The 21,053-nt window shown below is 54.6% G+C and overlaps 2 protein-coding genes across 5 annotated transcripts; both read left to right on the forward strand.

Moving 5' to 3' along the window:
- Nucleotides 1–574: 574 nt before the first annotated feature.
- Nucleotides 575–6,400, forward strand: LOC138841758 (proline-rich protein 14-like). Of its 4 annotated transcripts, none has more exons than XM_070042626.1 (12): nucleotides 620–638; nucleotides 1,418–1,489; nucleotides 1,615–1,786; nucleotides 2,873–2,991; nucleotides 3,064–3,253; nucleotides 3,796–3,836; nucleotides 3,922–4,118; nucleotides 4,424–5,009; nucleotides 5,129–5,198; nucleotides 5,487–5,578; nucleotides 5,855–5,926; nucleotides 6,019–6,400. In XM_070042626.1, exons 2-12 carry the CDS (start codon nucleotides 1,467–1,469, stop codon nucleotides 6,293–6,295), a joined length of 1,839 nt encoding a protein of 612 aa, XP_069898727.1. In that variant the 5' UTR covers nucleotides 620–638; nucleotides 1,418–1,466; the 3' UTR covers nucleotides 6,296–6,400. The 4 variants fall into 4 exon arrangements, with proteins under 4 accessions (XP_069898728.1, XP_069898727.1, XP_069898726.1 ...); XM_070042625.1 differs by lacking the exon at nucleotides 620–638 and adding an exon at nucleotides 800–884; XM_070042627.1 differs by lacking the exon at nucleotides 1,418–1,489 and having other exon boundaries at nucleotides 575–638.
- A 1,308-nt stretch (nucleotides 6,401–7,708) lies between these two features.
- Nucleotides 7,709–20,409, forward strand: LOC138841762 (autism susceptibility gene 2 protein homolog). The gene is made up of 18 exons (XM_070042635.1): nucleotides 7,709–9,594; nucleotides 9,870–10,049; nucleotides 10,750–10,785; nucleotides 10,883–10,912; nucleotides 11,837–11,885; nucleotides 11,976–12,276; nucleotides 13,559–13,860; nucleotides 14,069–14,274; nucleotides 14,388–14,432; nucleotides 14,672–14,767; nucleotides 15,188–15,256; nucleotides 16,139–16,168; nucleotides 16,560–16,631; nucleotides 16,991–17,108; nucleotides 17,211–17,291; nucleotides 18,185–18,268; nucleotides 18,400–18,607; nucleotides 18,695–20,409. The coding sequence occupies exons 1-18, from the start codon at nucleotides 9,139–9,141 to the stop codon at nucleotides 19,263–19,265; spliced, it is 2,934 nt and encodes a 977-aa protein (XP_069898736.1). The 5' UTR covers nucleotides 7,709–9,138; the 3' UTR covers nucleotides 19,266–20,409.
- The last annotated feature ends 644 nt before the right edge of the window (nucleotides 20,410–21,053 follow it).

Here is a 21,053-nt window from a genome sequence, read left to right on the forward strand (position 1 = left end):
TTCTTCCCGGATCTGAAGGCGAGGTGGAGAAGCGCGAGAGGGTGTAAAATGGCAGGAGGCGGGGGCGGGTGGGGAAGGCTCGGCGAGGCGAAGGCCCGGCGGTCCCCACCCACCCACCCACCCATCCACCCCGGCAGCCCTGCGTCTTTGACCTTGGGTGTTCCGCCATCCCCGGCTGAGGAAGCCCGGCCCGGGCAGGATGTCGCCTCCCAGGTGGCCGCCCTAGAATACTGGGAATTTCACAAGTCGTTACCCTGGGGGGGGGTCGACGTGTAGAGACCCAAGAACCAAGGGAGAACGTGGAGGAACGCTAGCTTCACTATGGTGGTGTCAGTAGCTCAATAAACCAACCCGTAGTCTTTGGCCACAACTCTGGTCGCCGAGAGGTTCGTCCCAGGCTATTTGCCCTCAACCACGATGGCGGCGTCAACCAATTTGGCTCCGTGCCCTTAAGTAGGATGGCCGCTGGGCGGCTTCACTTATTTTCGCCCCACTCCGGAAGACCGGGGCCGGCGATTGGGCGGTGCCCGGCGACTCGCCGAAGAAGGCTTCCGCCGGTTGGACAGGGTTGGGCAAGGCTGCTTTTAAAGGAGCCGGCGGTGGGAGCTGTGAGACACCGGGGTCCGCGGGAGGCGGCGGTGAGCGGCGCGCGGGGGAGGGCACCGGCTGTCTGGGAGAGGGCAGGAGGCGGGCGGGGAAGGAAGAGCTGGAACCCTCTGGTCTCGGGCTCGGGAGGAGGCCGGGCGGGGGCAGGGCGGGGGCTGGGGTGGGCGGGACCTCCCGGGATGGGAGGGAGGGTATCTGCCTGACAGTAGATCCCCCGGGATCCTGCCTGAGTTCCGCGATGCCCGAGGTCGGGCCGCGCGCGGCTGAGTGGAACTTGGGTGAGCCGAGGCTCACCGGGGAGGAGGAGCCTCGCGCGGCTGCTCGGATGGGAAGGAGTGCGCTGTTGGATTCTTTCCTGGGGGATCCGGTCTAGGGGATCTGGTGGGCGGGAGGGCTGTCCGTGTGCTGTGTGTGGAGTGTGTGTGTGTGTGCCGTGTGTGTGCCACTGGCTGAGAGGGGAGGAGGATCGAAGAGGGAGCCAGCGGAAATACAGCCTTCCAGCATCGGGATCCCAGCGGATCCCAGGGAATCTCAAGGGCGGAACCTGCGGGGACAAAGGCTCAGGAAGGCTCGGGCCTCCGCAATACCAGAGTTTCGCGGCAGGTGCCAGGCAGTGCCCGAGTGATCCGCTGATCGAGCCGGCGGCAGCGGGAGGACGCCCGCTCCGGGCGGCCTGAAGGGGGCGCCCTTACGCTCCCCAGGGCTCCAGAGCCTGTGGGCTTCCCGGAGCCGCAGGCGGACCATGAAGGGTGGAGCCCCGCGGGAGGGACCGGCCCTCACTCCCCGCTCCCCTGCTCCCCCCTTGCCCCAGGCCGCAGCCTGGGATCCCCCAGGGACCCCCTGGATCCGCCGCTTCCCCCATGGACTTGCCTGGGGACTCCAGGTGAGAGCGCACCCCGCCCGCCTGTCTTGAGCCCGGGAGACGGGGATCCTGGCTGCTGTACTGGGAAGCTACAGAGCCAACGACAGGTTTCAGGCGACTGTCCTCTTCTTTCTTTTACTCTCCAGCCAGTCTAACCAGACGAATTTGTGTCGTCAGCCCCTGACTCGAGCATTATGGGGAGCCAGAAGCCCGAAAAGACCGAGGCTGCAACAGCCTGTAGGGGTCCCTTCGCCCCTGGAAAAGGCATCTCGGCGGGTCCTAGCCGTGGTGCTGGAAGATATCATGGCTACCCACATGGTGAGCTCCCTGAACTGAAAATCTCCCCCAGCAACTTTGGTCAAGACCAGAGTCAGACCAGATCCCGAGGAGGATACTGATGTGATTCTCATGTCCATCGCCCAGGCAACTTCCTTAATGCTAGGGTCCTGCATGGCTCCCACTAATGCCACCTCCGTATCGCGCTGGGTCCACATTTTGTACAGTTCTGAAGTCTAATGAACATTTCCTGCTGAGCACAGGTGCTCACACCTGTAAATCCTAGGTATTCAGGAAGCTGAGATGAGGATCAGGGTTCAACGTCAGCTAGGAAAGTCCTTGAGACTCTTATCTCTAATCAGTCAGCAAAAAGCTAGAAGTGGAGCTGTGGCTCAAGTGGTAGAGCACTAGCCTTGAGAAGGAGAGGTAGAAGGAACAGTGCCCAGACCCTGAGTTCAAGTCCCAGTAAAGGCACGCACACACACACACACCTGCATTTTTTTTCTTTTTTCTTTTTCCTCCAAATTCCTGGTTTAATAAGGGCTTGTTTATTTGAGAAAAAAATGTCCCAAACATCAGGCTGCATTTTTTTTTCCTTGAGAAACATGCTGATATATTTGGTTGTACTGCACAGATGAGAAAAACTGAGATTCAAAGTAGGACAGGGGAGGGGGCGTGCTGGGAAGGTGGCTCGGTGGTAGAGTGCTTGCCTTGCATGCATGAGGCCCTGGGTTCAATTCCTCAGCACCATATAAACAGAAAAAGCTGGAAGTGGCACTATGGCTTAAGTGGTAGAACACTAGCCTTGTGCTGAAGAGCTCTGGGACAACACCCAGGCCCAGAGTTCAAGCCCCACAACCCACAAAAACAGGACAGGGACCCCCCCCCAAAAAAAATTACCGTCCTTTTTTCAGTTCTCCAAACAACCTGAGAGAGATTACCTACAGCACACCTGTAGCTTAGGATGCTAATATTAATCTGACCTCTAATTCAGATAATCTCACCTCTTCTTTAAGGATCTGAGTGAATTCTAGCCACAATCTCTGTCAACTATGTGTCTCAGAACATTGTTAGGCAAAGGGAGACTTGAGTAATCCAACCTCATTCCAGCACTTCTTTTTCTCCTAGCACCCCTTGGTTCCCCAAAGGGATACATCTGTCCCACAACACCACAGCAAACATCAGGATTCTGTGTGCAGTCAGTCACTTGCCTCTCCACCTCAAGTCAAGTGGTCCTCACAGGCCAGGTGAGCATGGCGAGGAGAGAGAATAGGCTGGGGACACAGCTGAGCCCACTGATGTTCCTGTTCCTTTTCTAGGCCTCCCGATTCACTGCATTTGTGTCGAGAGCCCTTAAGCCGAATCCACAGGTCCTCTTCTACTCTAAGGCTGCGATCACAAACAACCCCTGGCCCAGAGGAGAGCGCTTCACAAAAGGTGGACCAGGGCCCCCAATCAACCCTGGTAGTGGTGTTGGAAGACATTACTAGTCCCAGACTCCAGGCTGAGGTATGTTAACTGGGTTGAGAATGTCAGGTTCAGCTGGGGCAAGCACTCCAGTGAGGATAGAAGACAAGGGGAGGAGTTCTGCATCTGGGTTGGCTTTCTCTGGGTTCTGCATCTGGGTTGGCAAGGACACTAGTATTTTAGGTAGCACATACTACACCAAAGCAAAGAATATATAGAAAGAAGCTGGGTGCTGGTGGCTCACACCTGTAATCCTAGCTACTCAAGAGGCTGAGATCTGAGGATCAGAGTTTGAAGCCAGCCAAGGCAGGCAAACCCAAGTGACTCTTTTATCTCCAATTAATCAGCAAAAAGCTGGAACTGGAGCTATGGCTCAAGCAGCAAAGCACTAGCCTTAAGCAAAAAAGCTAAGGCATAGTGCTCAGGCTCTGAGTTCAAACTCCAGATCCGGCCAAAATAAAACTACACGAAAAGGTCTTTGGTATGCATCCAAGCAGATACGGGGGCCGAATGAATCAAGACATAGAATGAGGAGGCCAAAGAGGGCTTCCTTGCCTTCTCACAACTTCCCTATTTATATTCAGAGCTACGCCAGTGACAGCCCCAGCCTCTTCTCTGCACAAAGGTGAGAGGGCTGGGGAAGGGATGATCAAAGTCATCATCCCAGTAGCTGAGGCATTGGGATTTATGTATCATTTCCTTCTTTGTAGCACCTCCAGAAGCCCTAAGGGACAAAGGAAGTGCTGGCCTAGGTGGGATCTGGACTCCGAAGCTCCCCCATCGCCCCTCCATCCCAGAGCTGAGCCCGTGACAATGGCTCACCAGCTCCCACCCACACTCGGAGACTCTCAGCCTCCATCCCAGCCATCTATCCTGCCTGGGGACCCTCCACAGAGCTCACTACCAGGTGAGGACTCAGGGAGAAGGGATGAAACTTAGGATCTGGAAATCCTAGCTAAGCTTTGAAAACTCAGGGTCAGAAGTGGGTATGGGCGTAACCCCTCCTAGGGCAGAACATAGTGCAGGAACTGGTATTTCGACTTCACAGACATGTGGTTTGACTCCTCATTGCAGGACTTAATTTTTTGGAGTGGGCTCATTCCTCTGTAGACAATAATGAGTGTGTAGGGGGAAGGGGTCGAGACAAATGAGGTGTGAGGCTTAAAAACCTGCAGTCGGGGAATGCCACCTGTGACCCTGTCCTTTCTACAGCCCCAGATCCTGTTCTGGAGCCCCCATCGACCCCACCACCGTCCAGCCTCTTACGCCCTCGCCTCAGTCCCTGGAGTTTGGCCCCCCTTTTCCGTTCCGTCCGCTCTAAGCTGGAGAGCTTCACTGATATCTTCCTCACACCCAACAAAATCCCAAAGCCCCCACCCCCATCACCCCCCATGAAGCTAGAGTTGAAGATTGCCATCTCTGAGGCCGAGCAGTCCAAGACTACCAAGGAAACTGCAACTGTCAGCCCCCGGCCCCCGATCCACCAATGGCGAACTCAGGGCTGTAGTACCCCAGCACCTTCCCCTAAGCTCTCTCTAGGCCGAAGCCACTCCTGCCCTGATTTGGGGCCTGCTGGCCCAGTCAGCTACACCTGGCCCCCTGCTCCACCCCAGCCAAGCCGGCCAAGGCCTCGGCGACACACTGTGGGTGGTGGGGAAATGGCCCGAGCCCCCCCACCACCCCGGCCCTGTCTCCGGAAAGAGGTCTTCCCTCTTGGAGGAGTGGGAGCCTCTCCTCTCACCACATCTTGTTCGTCCACTGCATCCACTTCTTCCTTCTCTGAACCAGCAGAACCCAGGTAGAGCCTCCTGGAAGCCTTGGCCACAGCCTGTACCCAGCTTCCTTCCCTGAGTGTCCAGTGGGCAGGAGGTGGGGTTTTGTAGTGATTTCTGTTCTTGAGCTTGACCTTCTTTGTAGGTTGGGTTCAACCAAGGGGAAGGAAACAAGAGCCTCCAAGGACCAGGTGCTTTCAGAACCAGAGACCAAGGTAAGAATACAGATGATGGGGGCTGGGAAGGTGGTGGAGTGTTGCCTTGCATGCACGAAGCCCTAGATTCGATTCCTCAGCACCACATAAGTAGAAAAAGCCAGAAGTGGCGCCATGGCTCAAGTGGTAGAGCACTAGCCTTGAGCTGAAGAGCTGAGGGACAGAGCCCACGCCCAGAATTCAGGCCCCATGACGGACAAAAATAAATAAATAAATACAGATGATGAGCAGGAGACAAGTGAGGGGCTGAGCCTCGGCTTCTTTTTCACCCCCTTCTCATCTTTACAGGCTATGGGAAAGGTTTCTGGATTCAGAATACGCCGGACACCAGTCCGTCCTCAGCTAAAGCTCACGCCAATGGGGCTCCCTCGACCAATCAGGTGAGTGGGTCACCAGGCAGAGAAGTTGGTTTAGCCAAGCAAGCAGAAGCTTATACTCCCCTGAAGTATGGCTATATCTCCTATCAGGACCAAGGTCCAGGCTGGGGAATTCAATTTGGTATGGACAAGGTTTGTGCTTAGAACTTCCTGTCTGCCTCAGATAGCACTCACTAATCCTGGCAAGTCCCAGAAACTCAACTACAAATCAGCCCTAATGGAGTCCTTTAAACTCTGCTGGCCTGTGGTTTCTTAGTGGCCTCTGCACTTTGCTCTCAGGTTGAACAAGAAGGAGTTTAGCTTGGAAGAAATTTATACCAACAAGAATTATCAATCGCCAACAACCAGGAGGTGAGATACTTGGAAGGTTTTGAAGGTGATACAGGGAAACTAGAACCAAGAGCCATGTTGGTAAACAGCTGCTCTCTCCCTGCTTGATCCAGGACCTTTGAGACCATCTTTGAGGAACCTCGGGAGCGCAATGGGATTCTGATTCTTACCAGTTCAAAGAAGCTCCGGCGGGCTGTAGAATTTCGGGACAGCAGCCTTCCTCGATCCCGCCGGCCATCTCGTGGCATCCGAGCTGCACCTAGCAGGACCCTTACTCCCAAGGTGTCACCCAGCAAAGATGTGGGAGCCCTGCTACAGCAGCGTCTGGAGGAGCTTGATGCCTTGCTCCTGGAGGAAGAGTTGGATGGGAAGCAGCCCCATCAACCCTAGGAGCTCCAGCTGTTTTGTCCCGCCATCCATCCTGGAGGGGAAAACCTCTGAAGCAATTATATTTTTTTCCTCTATATTTCTAAGTAAAGTTTTCAATATGTTTGATTCTTTTGTGTCTCTAGCTAAGTTGGAAATTGACCATACTGATACTTTTCTATGTTGTCTGGAAAAGTGGGGGTGGGGAAGGGAGCAGGAAAAGATGAGGGACAAAGAAACAGAACTGGTCATTGAAGATCTACTCTTCTCCAAAGCATAGGGCTGGGTTTGGAACTCAGTATCTGTGTTTGCTTCACTTGCACCCTATCAATTGAGCCATGCTTCCAGTACCACTTTTTAATGTTTTGTATGTTCTGGGGCTTGAATTAGGCCTGGGTACTGTCCCCAATCTTTTCTGCTCAAGGCTGTATCTCCACCACGTTGAGCCACAGCTCCACTTCCTTTACTAGTTATTTTGGAGACAGACTTTTATACCACCTCTGGATATCAGCTTCCTGAATAGCTTGGATTATAGGCATGAACTACCAGCACCAGGCCCCAAAATAACTTTTTATTTGTAAATTCTGAGAAGGATACTTCTGAATGAGACCTGGGATCCTTGTCAGAATTTTCCCATGCCATTTACATCAAATAGGCTTAAAGATACAGAGTAAGCTAAAGCCTTGATCAAGATAGTCCTGAATCCCTTCCAACTTGCAGACTTGGGATGCCAGAGCAAAAGCTAAAATCAAAGTCCTAGTGCCAATGGCTCACTGTAATCCTAGCTACTCCCGAGGCTGAGATCTGAGGATGGAAATTTGAAGCCCGCCCAGGCAGTCAAGTTAGCACCAATTAACCACCAAAAATGCCTGGAGTGAAACGGTGGCTCAAGTGGCAAAGTGCTAGCCTTGAGCGAAAAAGCTAAGGGTCAGCCCAGGCCCCGAGTTCTGGCCCCAGTACTGGCACACACACACACACACACACACACACAATAATAGCCTGTCACTGGTAACATAACGTAGCCCTATGAAAGAATTAGGGTTAGGGTGAGCATGACACATTAAAACGGGTCAGTCAGTGGCACTGGCCATCTTTCACGTGGAGTCAGTGGAATGCTGGCCAGAGATGGCTGGAACCAGGATCCTAAGCTGCTTTACCCGTCCTCGGTAAAACGTGCAGATAGCAGCGTGTGCAGAGAATTGCTACTACCAAATGAGTTAAAAGGAGCTCAGGTTGCTCCGTCCAGCACTCTAACCCCGCTGTAACCCAACGCGGTCTTCCCACACTCTCAGGCACTAGAAAATAACGCGAGGCCTTGAAGCCATCTGACACCGCGGAGCGATCCACGAAGGAAGCCCTGGGGGTGGTGCGGTCACCGGGCGCATGCGCAAAACGCCAAGCGACGAAAATCGGAGGAACTGCCCGTAGAACCGCACCTTCCGCAGCCGCGCGCCGCCAAGCGGCCAACTGCCCCCTACGACGAACTCCTCGCCCAACTCCTCGCCTGAACGCCGTCAGAAAGAAGCCAATAAACGAAGAGTAGGAAGAGGCGGGGCTACCGGGGGAACCACCCCAAACACCTACTTCTAACCAGTCGAGTCACAAGACTTGGGAGAGGGCGGAGCTAACCTGATGTAACCCAATCCAAGATTTGAGGGCGGTTACATATTACCCACTCCCCAGCTCTTGACTCCGCCCCTCGCCTTGACGCACATTTGCCCACCTATCAATGACTAGGCCTGTGCGGGGGGAGGGGAAGGGGGCGGAGAGTGGGAGGAGGCAGAGAGAGGAAGGAGGCGTAGGCTGAGGAGGAAGAGGGAGGAGGGGCAGGGGAGTCCTGGCGGAGAAGAGGCCTGGGACTCCAAAGGAGACAACAGGAAGATGCGCTGGAGTTTTTTCGCGGCCCAACGGTCGTTCCGCATCCCCTAAAGCACAAGTTAGGCAAAGACGGAAGAAAAGAGGAAGAGACTTTTATGTCGGCGTACAGAGGAGCTACACCCGTCACCGTTGCCTCACATCCGGGGCTTTGGAGGGCTGGCCCCGGGGCCCCGCCCCCCCTCGCGCCTTTCATGGCGAACGGAGGCGGAGGATGGAAAAGCTGGGTCCGGAGAAGGCCCCTTTAAATCTTAAAGGGGTGGCCACCGATCTCTGCCGACTTGAACGCTAGCCTTAAAGGAGAAGCTGTCGAACCGAAGATTGACAAATCGTGAACTCTGCTGTTGGGAGAACCGGGGCGATTGGTTTTTCTCTTCTCTACTCCCGCCCCACGGAAGAAGTCCTTTAAACTCAGCTTAAAGGGGAAGTGGCTGCTTGTGGAGGAGTAGAAGCCAGCTCTCGAGCTCTTAAAGGATCGGCCTGCTGTTAGAAGGACCCTGGACTCCTTAAAGGGGTGGCCTCTTTTAGCCGGAGGACTTGAGACACTTTTAAAGGGAAGGTCTGCGTTTCGGGTCGAGCTTTCGGCCCCTTTTAAAGGGGTGGTCCTTCCTCTTCCTCGGGGAGACTTGCCTCGACCCCTGGCAGGGGGCGGCCACCGCACTAGGCCGGCCGGACACCGGCGGGTCGTCTTAAAGGGGCCGGGGGCTGGACAGCTTGAGGACTCGCCTTAAAGGGACGGCCGCCCCGTTTTCGCCGTCGCGGCCCCGCCGGCCCCACAGGGGGGGCCCTCGGGCTTGTCGCCCCGGGGGCGGCGCCGGCTCTCCGGGCCTTGGCCTTGGGGCGAGTTCGGGGCCAGCAGATCCTGCTTTAGAGGGGAAGCCGGGGCCTTCTCTTCCCTGAGCCGCCGTCAGCACCGCGCCTGCGACCCCCGGCCTGCGGACAGGCCACTCCGGGCCCCGTCGCCTCCGGATGCGGCGCTGAGGGCCGTCGCCATGGAGACAGCAGCGGCCGCAGCCCCAGGCCCGGGCTGGGTGGCCGAGGGGGAGCGACGGCGGCGGCGCTGCTCGCGCCGGGACCGAGACCGGGAACAGCGGCGCCGCCGCGGACCGGGCGGCGACGCGCCCCGGGCCTTGCTGGCCGCCCCGCGCGGCTCTTCGTCGTCGTCGTCGCCGCCGCCGCCCGCCAGGCCCTGGTCCTCCGCCTCGTCGGGTGAGCGGCCCGGGGGCCCGAGGCGGCGGCGACCTCGTCCCAGACCGCGGCCCCCGCGGCCCCGAGCTCGGAAGCGGCCCGCCGGCTCGGGCAGCCGTGGGGAAGAGGAGGAGGAGGAGGAAGAGGGGGGCCCCGACGACGGAGAGGCCGAGGAGGAGCCGGAGGAAGAGGAGGAGGAGGAGGAGGACTTGATCGATGGCTTTGCCATCGCCAGCTTCGCCAGCCTCGAGGCCTTGCAGGTAAGGCCTGGCGGGACGGGGCCTGGGGGTCCGAGGGGCAGAGCAGGCACCGTGCCTTGGGTGGGGGAGTCGGGGGGGGTTGCTGCCACCCAAACCAGAGCGACCGGCTCCTCTGGCCGGCCTCGCCCCACCCTAGGGTAGGAGGAGGTAGAGCAGTTAGTCTCCAGGGACCAGCTGGGTCACCAGCCAGAGGCGCTTTGGAAGCCTGATCACCCCTAAAAGAGGTGGGAAGCTTTCATTTTCCATCCACGTCAGTCCCACCTCCTCCTCCACAGAAGGATGCATCTCTTCAGCCCCCAGAGCGACTGGAACATCGGCTGAAGCATTCTGGGAAACGGAAGAGGGGGGGCTCCAGTGGGGCCACTGGGGAGCCAGGGGACAGCTCTGATCGAGAGCCTGGCCGGCCCCCTGGGGATCGAGCCCGCAAATGGCCCAATAAGCGGAGAAGGAAAGAGGTGAGCTCTTCCCAGATACACATCCTCTAAAACTGACAGGCATAGTGTCTTGACTTATGTCCAATCAGCAGTACCACTGCCCACTCTAAACAGTGATCTCAGTCTTTAATGCAGAAAAGAATGCAAAACCAGCCAGAGTGCCCCCCCCTCCTTTTCAGGTCTGACAAAGAATTATGTACAGTCAGATTCACCTGCTTGTGGTTGGTATTATGTCTACTTCAAACATGCTAGTAATTCAAGACACATCTAAAGGACTTGGTTGAATGATAAATCAGTTAAATGTGGTCCCTTTCCTTCCCTGGAGGTGGTGGCAGTGGACAAGTAAACATTTGGGCCACGATTTGGGAGGCTACATAAGGTGGGGATTTGGGAGCAGTGCTGCAGAAACCAACATGAGGAAGCCACTCATTCGGCCTGGGGGATGGGCAGAGGGTTGTGGTTAGGGAAAGCCCCCTATGATGTCTTACGCCCTGAAGTACAGTCAGAAGTTTGCTAAGAGGAGAAATGGAGAAAAGCTGTTTTGAGCAAAGGCACATAGATGTGAGAACCTGTTGTTCTTAAGAGCCTGGCAAGCACATTGGGAATGAGAGAAGCTAGAAAAGCATGAGGGACCTTGAATACTGAACTGGGAGTTGAACTTTTGTTGAATTGCCTGGATATCTAGTCATCCTGCCTTACCTCTGGACTCTGGTCTTCTCAGGCCTTCTCTCGCCATTCTCTGGAAGCTGGATACATAGTAAGTGCTGTCCCCCTAAATTGGCCTCTCCTCACCCCTTGTATTCCACTTTTCTTTCCTTTCCTGACACCTCTTTTTTTTTTTTCCCTCTTCCCAGTGTGATGCGGAAAGTGATCTGGATGAGAGGGTGAGTGGGGCTGGAACTTGTTGGGTGGGCAGTGTCACAGCCTATCAAATAGACTATAATTTAAAGACCTTCTGAATGCAGCAAAAGCCTCCTTTTGAGTGGGCAACATGAATTAGGTTGAGCCAGGAAGACTAACTGCAAGTCTTGGTATGGCATCTTTTCTAAAGAGCCATCACCATTTCTTCATGGTAATCCAGAGTGGTTCTTCCTAGCCATTAGTCCGCTTATACTGTAAGGTTTTTTGAATGAGGAGTCTGAGCAAAGACAAGCCGTAAGACATGAAGCTACTTCAGTGTCATTGAAGGAGCTCTTCCATGTAGGTGAATTTCAGTTTATTATTAGAGCTTATTTGCTTATTCTGAGCTAATGTATCCTAGGAAATAATGCTATATCCATTTACTTCTGTAAGTAACTCAGTTTGTACTTACTGATGTTTGTCTCATTTTCCTTCAGAAGTTTTCTGGGCATGGAGTATGATGACCCAGAGAACCGTCTGTCCAAGGGGAGTGGCCATTTTCCTGCCACATGAAAATAGGGATCCATTCTCAAGAGAATTTTAAGTCTAGGTTTTTAAGGAGTCTCTAGGTTTCATAGTATTAGCAGCTTAGTTTTTTGCTAAGGCTAGGGAGCCAAACTGATGTTTAGGCCAGGTGGGCCTAAGGCCTGTCTGACACTTTGATTTGCCTGCTTTTTGTTACTAAAGTGCTGCCTTGATTCAGTCTTCTTGGACTAGCAGATTTTTTTTTGTTTGGCTCTGCTGCCCCACTTCTGTCTCCAGGCTTAACTCCCGCTAGAGCCCAAAGTCCAGTGATAGAATAGAGTTGCTATCACCCCCATACCTAGCCGGCTCCCGAGGCTATGGGCCTTCCTAGGTGGAGGCCTGGCTTGACTATAACTTAACCATCTTCCTACCTTCTCTGCCAGGTCTCTGATGATGACCTCGACCCATCCTTTACTGTCTCAACCAGCAAAGGTTGGTGCCAAGGGCTGGGATGGAGGCAAGCGGGAAGAGTTGGGTGAGCATGAACTTCAGCTGAGCATGTCTGCTGTCCTGCCCTCACAGCCTCGGGGCCCCATGGCGCCTTCAATGGGAACTGTGAAGCAAAACTCTCCGTGGTCCCTAAAGTGTCGGGCCTGGAGCGGAGCCAGGAACAGCCCCCAGGGCCCGACCCGCTGCTAGTGCCTTTCCCCCCAAAGGAACCACCGCCTCCACCAGCCCCTCGGCCTCCTGTCTCACCCCCTGCACCCTTGCCGGCCACCCCCAGCCTGCCACCCCCACCCCAGCCCCAGCTGCAGCTTCGGGTCTCGCCATTCGGCCTCCGCACTTCTCCCTATGGCAGCAGCCTGGATCTCAGCACTGGCAGGTGAGTGACTCAGGTAGCTGGTCTGATCTGGAAGGGCCTGGTTATTTGGCTCCAAACCCTTGCATTCTTTGATGGACATGGGATGGGGTGTGGCGTGAAAAAGGATTCTGAGGCTAAAAAGTTTGAGAGACACTGGGTGAAATACAATTTCAGAGATGACTCTAGGACTTATCTGGGCAATCAATCCTATTGGTGCCATTTCCAGGTTTTATTTTCTGGTGAGAATTTCTTCTAAAGCAAATCTGCTAGGAATAGTGCTCTTTGGAATATACTTTGGGAAATTCTGACATGATACTTAAAGAGTGCTGGCTTTGGTGTCAGTAAGACCCGGATTCAAATTATTCTTCTGCCACTTACTGGCTCTGTGATTTCTGACAAGTCATTTAACCTCTGAGCCTCAGTTTCCTCTTTCCTACAAAATGAAATAATAACGGTACTTTCATCCTAAAGCTGTTGTCTAGCTAATTCGGAGTAAATACAGTGTTTCCGAAAGCGTGTATACTCGTCACAAGTGGGGACTGGGGATGATGCCAGGTCTCACCTGAGTTAGCTCTAAGCTAAGTCACAGGTTAGCTTTTATGTGCTTTAGGAAAACAAGGCTAGTACCGCAACTTGAGTTTACGTGGTACTGCTTGGGGTGAGGCCAAAAAAAGAGTGAGTTGTAGAACTTGCATAGTACAGATGGTTGTATGGCCGCAGCAGTGTTGAGAAGTGGTGTAAATGCGGGAAACTTGCCATAGCTTATAAAGCAGTGCCAGCAGCTGGCCTACAGTAAATGCTCACCAAAGGGTAAGGAATCGTTGATACTGTCATTATTGTTGCTCTTTCTGTTGTCATCATCATTGTTATTATTGAGAAAACTAAGGCTCAGAGGGGGGCAGTGACTTGCTCAAGGTTTCCCGTGGTGTTTGTGGCAAGATGTGCCTAGAATTCCATCTCCTGATTCCTAGGACAGGCCAGTGTGGTTGTTCCACTGTCTTAGGGTGGGAACCCAGGTGGCCCAGTGTAATTAGACATCAAAATGAATGATCTGTTTGGTGCTGTGATTGAGTCAGAAAAGGGAAAGTCATATGGCCAGAGATGGCAGAGGTAGAAGAGAGGGGGTTTGTCGAGTATGGGAGTCGAGTATGGGAGGCACCTCAGTCTGAGGCTGGGTTATCTGAGGGAGTTCTGCCATCTCCTGTGTTGGAGAAACAAAGTATTATCACCCAGGCTTCTGACCCCCTCCCGTCAGAGCTGGCACCTCCCACTTCCTCACTCATCTCCCCACTTCTCTCCCCAGCTCTTCACGGCCGCCCCCCAAGGCCCCGGCCCCTCCCGTGGCTCAGCCTCCCCCCTCATCATCCTCTTCGTCCTCCTCCTCCTCATCTGCCTCCTCCTCGTCCGCGCAGCTCACCCACCGGCCCCCAACGCCCTCACTGCCCTTGCCTCTGTCCGCCCACAGCTTTCCTCCCCCGGGCCTGCGGGCCCCCCCTCCACCCCACCACCCCTCCTTGTTCTCCCCTGGCCCTCCCCTGCCCCCACCCCCACCCCTGCTGCAGGTGCCAGGGCACCCTGGGGCCTCAGCCGCTAACGCCCTTTCTGGTGAGTGTGGGGTCCTGGCCGGGGGGTGGGGGGGCCATGGCTCTGAGCTCTGGCCCAGTTGGCTTTAGGGCCTCTGGGCCTCAGCCTACAGCAGTACTTGAGGAGGGAGTGAGTGGCTCAAGGCCAGAGGGAAGGCGAGTCACTGGGGCCTAAGGAGGCTGACATGGTGGCAACAGATACGAAAGCCTTCTCCCCTCCCTTCCCACAGAGCAGGACCTGATCGGCCAGGACCTGAACTCTCGCTACCTGAATGCCCAGGGTGGCCCTGAGGTGGTGGGAGCAGGGGGCTCAGCCCGGCCCCTGGCCTTCCAGTTCCACCAGCACAACCACCAGCACCAGCACACCCACCAGCACACCCACCAGCACTTCACCCCTTATCCCCCGGGCCTGCTGCCACCCCATGGCCCCCACATGGTGAGCTCCTCATTGGGCTGGTGATGAGGCTCAGAGGCCTGGGGGAGGGCGTGGCTTCAGGTCAAGGCCCTGGGTCCCTCGCCAGCAGCTTACTCTTCCCTTCTCTTCCCTAGTTTGAGAAATACCCAGGAAAGATGGAAGGCCTTTTCCGACATAATGTGAGTGTGTGTGAGTGTGTGTGATGTATGGATATGGATGTGTCCATGCATGCATGTGGCCCTGACTGTTGGGGTCCAATCTTTAGCTCCAGAAGCCAGAGCCTTAAGCCTGGGAGAGCTCCAAGGGGATGTGGGGAGGTAGGAGGGTTAGGGTGGAGGCCCGAGGACTGACTGATGGGTAGACCAGATCCGGACTATACCTCCACCCCCTGCTTGGACTAGTCCCCTTCTCTCCACAGCCGTACATGGCCTTTCCTCCCGCAGTGCCCGGGCTCCCTCCGGGCCTCCCGCCAGCTGTCTCCTTTGGCTCCCTGCAGGGGGCCTTCCAGCCCAAGGTGAGCCTCCAATCCAGCCATACCACTGCCTCCCACCCCTTATAGACTCAAGCATCCTGGATCTCCATGCTTTTCTTCCCATTCCTCCAAACCTGTCTAGCTTCTTGCCCTCCTTTCTGGATCCAAGTTTGTTTTTTTTTTTTTAATTTTTTTTTCCATTGTGCTGTTTCTGTGTCCCAAACATAAGATTCTTTGACTTGTGCTAGTCCTGGGGCCTGAACTCGGGGCCCAGACACTGGCCCTGAGCCTTTTTGCTCAAGGTTAGCACTCTAATACTTGAGGCACAGCTCCAGTTCCTAGACCCAAGTTTTTGTATAACCATGCTCCCTCTCTGTCCCATCCCCCAGCTTGGTTCTAGACCCCCTTTTTTAATGCTTGGTGCCAGCTCTCCTGTCTAATTCCTCCACTCCCCTTTCCCAGAGCACGAACCCTGAGCTGCCACCACGACTGGGGCCAGTGCCAAGCGGGCTCCCCCAGAAGGGGACACAGGTGAGGGGGTCAGGACAGGTCCTGGGGAAGCTAAAAGGTATGTTGAGGGGAAAGTAGGAGAGTTAACCATTGACTCCTCCCTTTAATACACAATCAGAGGTATCCCTAGGTGTCTACAGAGAGAGGATTTCTATAAATAACAGGATTTCCCAGGCATGAGAAATAGGAGGCTTATTATGTGGGCCCAGGAATAAGGTAATATTAGGGAAATGGTTTTATTTTTGGTGCTACTGGGGATCAAACTCAGGGCCTCACCATTCCTAGCGTACATTCCGCCACTGTTACATCCCCCAGCCGAAGGACAGTAGATTTTGTGGAGCTTCTTGAATTAGGTCAAATTTAATTTTTTGTTCCCCAGATGACATAGTGGGAAGCCCTGTCCACAAAGCTGTCCCTTTGAGAAGTGGCTGAGGAGCCAGAGATTTGGTTTTCTCTATGCACATGTAGCAGCCTTAGACTTGAAGGCTGTAAGAACATGGTTGAGCACTGCATGTGTTTCCTAAGGGCTAGAGTAGACCAGCGTTTTCCAGCTTCCTTGAAAGGTGTTTTTTTTTTTTTGTTTGTCTGTCTTTTTTTTTTTTTAAGATAACTTACTTAAATTGACGCTTCCAATATATAATACTGCTCATTGAAAGACCTATCCTGCCTGCCTGTAGCAACTTCCTCAACCCTCTGAGCAGGGCACTTTCCTGGGGAGGTGTTGGAGGAGAGATGGCTGGAGTGGGAGAGAGAGGACAGAGAAGGGGATTTTGACCCCAGAAATGTTGAAGGGAGTCAGAGACTCAGGGAGGCAGCTAGGGGCAAATAGATGCTATGGATATGAAGCACCAAGGTTAGTGAACACGTGTGAATTGCCTTCAATCTTTCCTTTGCCATCCCCAGATCCCCGACCATTTCCGGCCACCTTTGAGGGTGAGTTTGTTGAGGACCTCAGGCTGCATGAGGCTGGGGGCTGGTGTTTTATAGGGCATTCTGGCTAAAGGGTGGGAGGGTTCCTACTTGGGAAAGATGAAAAGGTCCAAAACATGGAAGAAGCCAAATGTGACACAATAGAAAGGGAAGGTCTTTGAAGTCACAGACCTCGGCTCAGATATAACTGGCCATGGGACCTTGGGCAAGACAGTTTTATCTCTCTGAGCCTCAGTTTCCTAGACTTTAAAATGAACCTGGTCATCTCTTGGTTGTAGGAATGGTGAGTAGGGACGTTGTGTGGCAAGGCTGGGCTCACGGCCAGGCCTGGAGTGGGTGATGAGTGAATGTTCTTTGCTTCCCTTTCCCTTTGGTCATCCATCTGGGGCGACAGAAACCAGGGAAGTGGTGTGCCATGCACGTGCGCGTGGCTTACATGATCCTGAGACACCAGGAAAAGATGAAGGTACTGGGGCCGGAGGGCTGGGGAGAGTGGGTCTGAGAGGCAAGGATGGCCTGAGCTCTGGGGCAGCTGCATTCAATGGAACTCTGTAGAATCTTGGCCAGAAACATTCTCTCCTGTCTCATCACTGCTGCACAGTGTGTTCTTTGGTTAATTCTGGGATGATGATCAGAGAGGTAGAAGTAGAGGAAGAGGATAGCAGCTAAGCTCCTTCTCAGTGTGAGCCAGCCCTTGGAAGGGAGCTCATGGTGGGAGAACGACAGTAGGGACTTCATAAGAAAGAGACAAGAGAAAAAAAATTGAAACACTTCTGGCCCTGGCTCTTCACTCACCTATTTGCCCTCTCCCTGTGTCTCACACAGGGTGACTCCCACAAGCTTGACTTTCGGAACGACCTCCTGCCCTGCCTTCCGGGGCCCTATGGGGTCCTGCCCCCTGGGCAGGAACTCTCCCACCCGGCCTCCCTCTTCACTGCGACTGGTGAGTCTGGCCAGCCCTCCCAGGGTCTGAGATTCCCCACCTATGGCCCAAGGTCCACCTTGTGCCAACTCAGCCTCATGAGTTTCCCACGTCTCTGCCCAGGTGCCGTCCACGCTGCAGCCAACCCTTTCACGGCAGCTCCCGGGGCCCACGGACCCTTCCTGAGCCCCAGCACCCACATTGGTAAGAGCCAAGGGCATGTTGGGCATCCCAGGCCTTGTCCCCAACTTCCCAGATGTTCTGGAGCTACAAGATGGACATCAGACCCGAGAAGCAGCTAGAATGGGGTGGATTCTGGTTCCATTTGCTTTGTGGCCTTGGGCAAATTACTCAACCTGTTCTGAGCTGTGAGTTCCTTAGCTATAAATAAGTGGCAAAGAGCAGTGACTCCCTCTTTCTGCCATAGCACACTCTGTCTCTGAAATAGCCAGGAATAGAGGAGTAGCATGCTACCTGGCAGAGGAAAGGGGGAAGGGGCAGCTAGCTGTGCAGGCTCAGAGGAACTTGGCAGGTTTCTTGGGGGAAGATTTAAGCTCGCTATGGGTGGACAAGAAGGAGTTGAGCTTGGATGGAAGCATTTCTGGCTGCAGTTCCCATGGGCTAGTTGTTCTACCAGCTGTGACACATTCATGAAGTGAGGGTGAATCTGGGAAGGGCTCTGCATGGGAGAGAAGACAGCTGAGATCTTAAGGCCAGTAGCTTGCTAGTGTCAAGGTCTGCTAAATGGGTCCAGGTGGCTAATGTTAGGGAATGGGAATAAGAGCTTGATCTCTAATATCAGAACGGCCCTGGTTTGTGAGTACACCTCACAGTTTGATGACCTTTGACAAGTCATTTCACCTCTCTGAGCCTATTTTATCATTTGAAAGTGGGAATACTCCTGTATCCTAGTGCTTGGGACACTGGGCTAATGAACAACATGGTACACGTCAAATCAGTGCCTTGCCTGGTCCAAGGAAATGTTTAGGACTCCTGGCCTGCTTACTGATTTGCCTCTTCCCCCCATTTCTTTGTTCCTGCTCACAGTTTGGTGCCCATGCTCTGACATCTCTCCTTTTCCCCCCCCCCCCCAATAGATCCTTTTGGGCGTCCCACAAGCTTCGCCTCCTTGGCTGCCCTCTCCAACGGGGCCTTTGGAGGCCTGGGCAGCCCCACATTCAGTGAGTGCTGGGTGGGGGTGTGCAGAGGGTTCTGGGCGGGGGCGGGGGGGGGGGGATTTTTCACTTATCACACAGGATCTGGAGCTTCTCACTCCTGGCCCCTATGGCTTTCTATTTCACTATCTGCCTAGACTCCGGCGCCGTCTTTGCCCAGAAAGAAAGTCCAGGGGCCCCACCAACCTTCGCCTCTCCCCCAGACCCGTGGGGCCGCCTGCACCGCAGTCCTCTGGCGTTTCCTGCCTGGGTCCGGCCCCCTGAGGCCGCCCGGACACCAGGCTCAGACAAGGAGCGGCCTGTGGAGCGGAGAGAGCCTTCTATCACCAAGGAGGAGAAGGATAGGTATGTCTCCCTGTCCTGCCAACATGCTGCTCTCGCCGTCCTTCAGTCTTCTGGAGCACCTTCATTATTTCCTTATCTCTGCCTTAGGGACCTCCCTTTCTCAAGGCCCCAGCTCCGAGTTTCTCCTGCTACTCCTAAGACTCGGGCTGGTGAGGAAGGGGCACGGCCAGCCAAGGAGTCTGTGCGAGTAAAGGAAGAGCGGAAAGAAGAGGCTGCCGCCGCCGCCGCCGCTGCTGCCGCCGCCGCCGCTGCTGCCGCTGCCACAGGGCCTCAAGGCCTTCACCTGCTGTTCGAGAGGCCCAGGCCACCCCCCTTTCTGGGCCCTAGTCCACCAGAGCGCTGTGCAGGCTTCCTGGAGCCAGCCTGGTTGGCAGGGCCCCCACGCCTGGCCAGGCCACCTCGCTTCTATGAGGCCGGTGAGGAGCTGACTGGACCTGGGGCTGTGGCTGCTGCCCGCCTCTATGGTCTAGAGCCTGCTCATCCACTGCTATACAGCCGCTTGGCTCCTCCACCGCCACCCGCCGCGGCCCCAGGAACCCCTCACCTTCTCAGCAAGACCCCACCAGGAGCCCTCTTGGGGGCACCACCTCCACTTGTGCCCGCCCCCCGGCCCAGCTCTCCACCTAGGGCCCCTGGCCCAGCCCGGGCTGACAGGTGAGGGGAGGGGAGGGACCAGCAAAGCTCCATTCCCCTTTTCCTTTTGATAAGGCCCTGGGCCTGAGGTTTTTGAGCCAGTGCTGGAAGGCAAAGATCATGACCCTCACAGCCATCTCTGAGGTCATGGGCCTGGGAGTAGAACTCCAACCCCCACAAGGTCAAGTATCCTATGGACCGTGGGGACACTGGGAGGGTAGAGGCCACAAGCCTCTGGAGAGAGGTGTATGTGTACATGAGAAGAGGGGTCATTTCAGAGGTCATAGCAGACGACCTCCTGAGGTGCACCATCATCCCCTCTAGGCCCTTGGCCTGCCTCCCCAAGGGCTCACTTAGCCAGAGGCCAAAGTGCTCCCTCCTCTTCTACCATCCAAGTCCTTGTGCCCTTCTAGGGCTGGAGGATGAGGGGGCTAAAGGAAAGGGGGTTCCATGTACATATTTATCACCCCTTCTATATAGCCCCCAGACCTTTTGTACATTTTTACAGGGGTGCCCCTCCCAATGACCCCTTCCTGGTTAATTAAATCCTCAGACTGGTGCTGTGTTCCTAGCCTCTGGCCTCTCTGTGGGGGGAGGGGGGGTCACAGGGGAAAAGCTGGGAGGGGACAAGTAGTAGCCCCAGGGCTTGTCCCTGGGGATACATGGGGTCCAGCCAGAGGCAGACCAAGTAGGGGGAAGGACCCTAGGGACCTAAGCTAGAGGGAAACACACTGTCAGCCCAGGTTCTCCTCAACGAGTTCTGTTAACTTTGTCCCCAGCTCTAAAAAGCTCAACCTTCAAGCCTCAGACGCCACCTCTTAATGGCTCAGTCCCCACCCCTACCCCATTTCCAAGTGCCCCCAGGACTCCTGGGCCCTGCTCCACAAAACCCTGTCCTAGGCTGGGGGGTAGGGGGCAAAGAAGGTCACCATGTACCACACACCAAAGAAGGGGGTTGGCCCTGGGGTGGGCAATACAGGCAGCTTCTTCAGCAGCCTCACGGCAACAGCCCCAGCCTTCCCAAAGCAGCAGACGCCTCCAGGCTGGGGCCCAACCTAGAAGGCAGGGCTCAGTTTAACAAACCATAACGTTGACTTTTTTCCCCCGGTGGGGCTTATTCTGTAACATGACTTGCGGATATTTATATAAAAATGAGTGGTTACAATGAGGCCCCCTGGCTCCTCTTTGGGTCTGTATGGGTCGCCTGGTGTGGGTTGGATTGGGTCTCGCTATAAGGGAGGGATGGGGACAATATGGCCACGTCCTATGTTTTCCTTCTGTCCTGCATTGGAGGAGTTCTGCTTCTGGGTGCATGGATTGGTATTAGGTGTTGGTTCTCTACAGTGTAGGAATACATATATAAGAATGAAGCCATCTGGAAAGACATTGAATGTAAAACATCAAATTTCCCCTTTTACCATTCTTCCCCAGCCCATTCCCTTCTCAAGAGGTTGCCACTGTTGAGTATTTGGTGTGTGTTCATCATATTTCTTCCTGTGTGTTTGCCTGTATACACATGTATAGTTACATTAGATAAGATCTGTAATGGTCACTAATTGTATTTGCCAAGTACTACATAGTCATTCTATTTTCTTTCTTATTTGTCAGTTCTGGGACTTGAACTCAGGGCCTGGGCACTATCCCTGAGTTGCTTTTGCTTTTTTGCTCAAGGCTGGCACTCTATCACTAGAGCCACAGCGCCACTTCCGGCTTTTCCTGTTTTTGTGGTATTGAGGAATCAAACCCAGGGCTTGATGCGTGCCAAGCAAACATACTACCACTAAGCACTCTACCACTCTACCACATTCCCACC

The sequence above is a fragment of the Dipodomys merriami genome, unplaced genomic scaffold (genome assembly GCF_024711535.1).
Source record: "Dipodomys merriami isolate MVZ:Mamm:240054 unplaced genomic scaffold, mDipMer1.0.p SCAF_328, whole genome shotgun sequence".
Classification (NCBI taxonomy): Eukaryota; Metazoa; Chordata; class Mammalia; order Rodentia; family Heteromyidae; genus Dipodomys; species Dipodomys merriami.

Bases quoted from the DNA above. Each gene is read 5' to 3' on its own strand.
- LOC138841758 (XM_070042626.1), top strand. From the start codon at position 1,467: ATGGACTTGCCTGGGGACTCCAG. The intron at 1,787-2,872 runs GTGAGCTCCCTG...TTTTTCTCCTAG, and splicing joins ATATCATGGCTACCCACATG to CACCCCTTGGTTCCCCAAAG. The intron at 4,119-4,423 runs GTGAGGACTCAG...TCCTTTCTACAG, and splicing joins TCCACAGAGCTCACTACCAG to CCCCAGATCCTGTTCTGGAG.
- LOC138841762 (XM_070042635.1), top strand. From the start codon at position 9,139: ATGGAGACAGCAGCGGCCGCAGCCCCAGGCCCGGGCTGGGTGGCCGAG. The intron at 9,595-9,869 runs GTAAGGCCTGGC...CCTCCTCCACAG, and splicing joins CCAGCCTCGAGGCCTTGCAG to AAGGATGCATCTCTTCAGCC. The intron at 10,786-10,882 runs GTAAGTGCTGTC...CCCTCTTCCCAG, and splicing joins CTCTGGAAGCTGGATACATA to TGTGATGCGGAAAGTGATCT.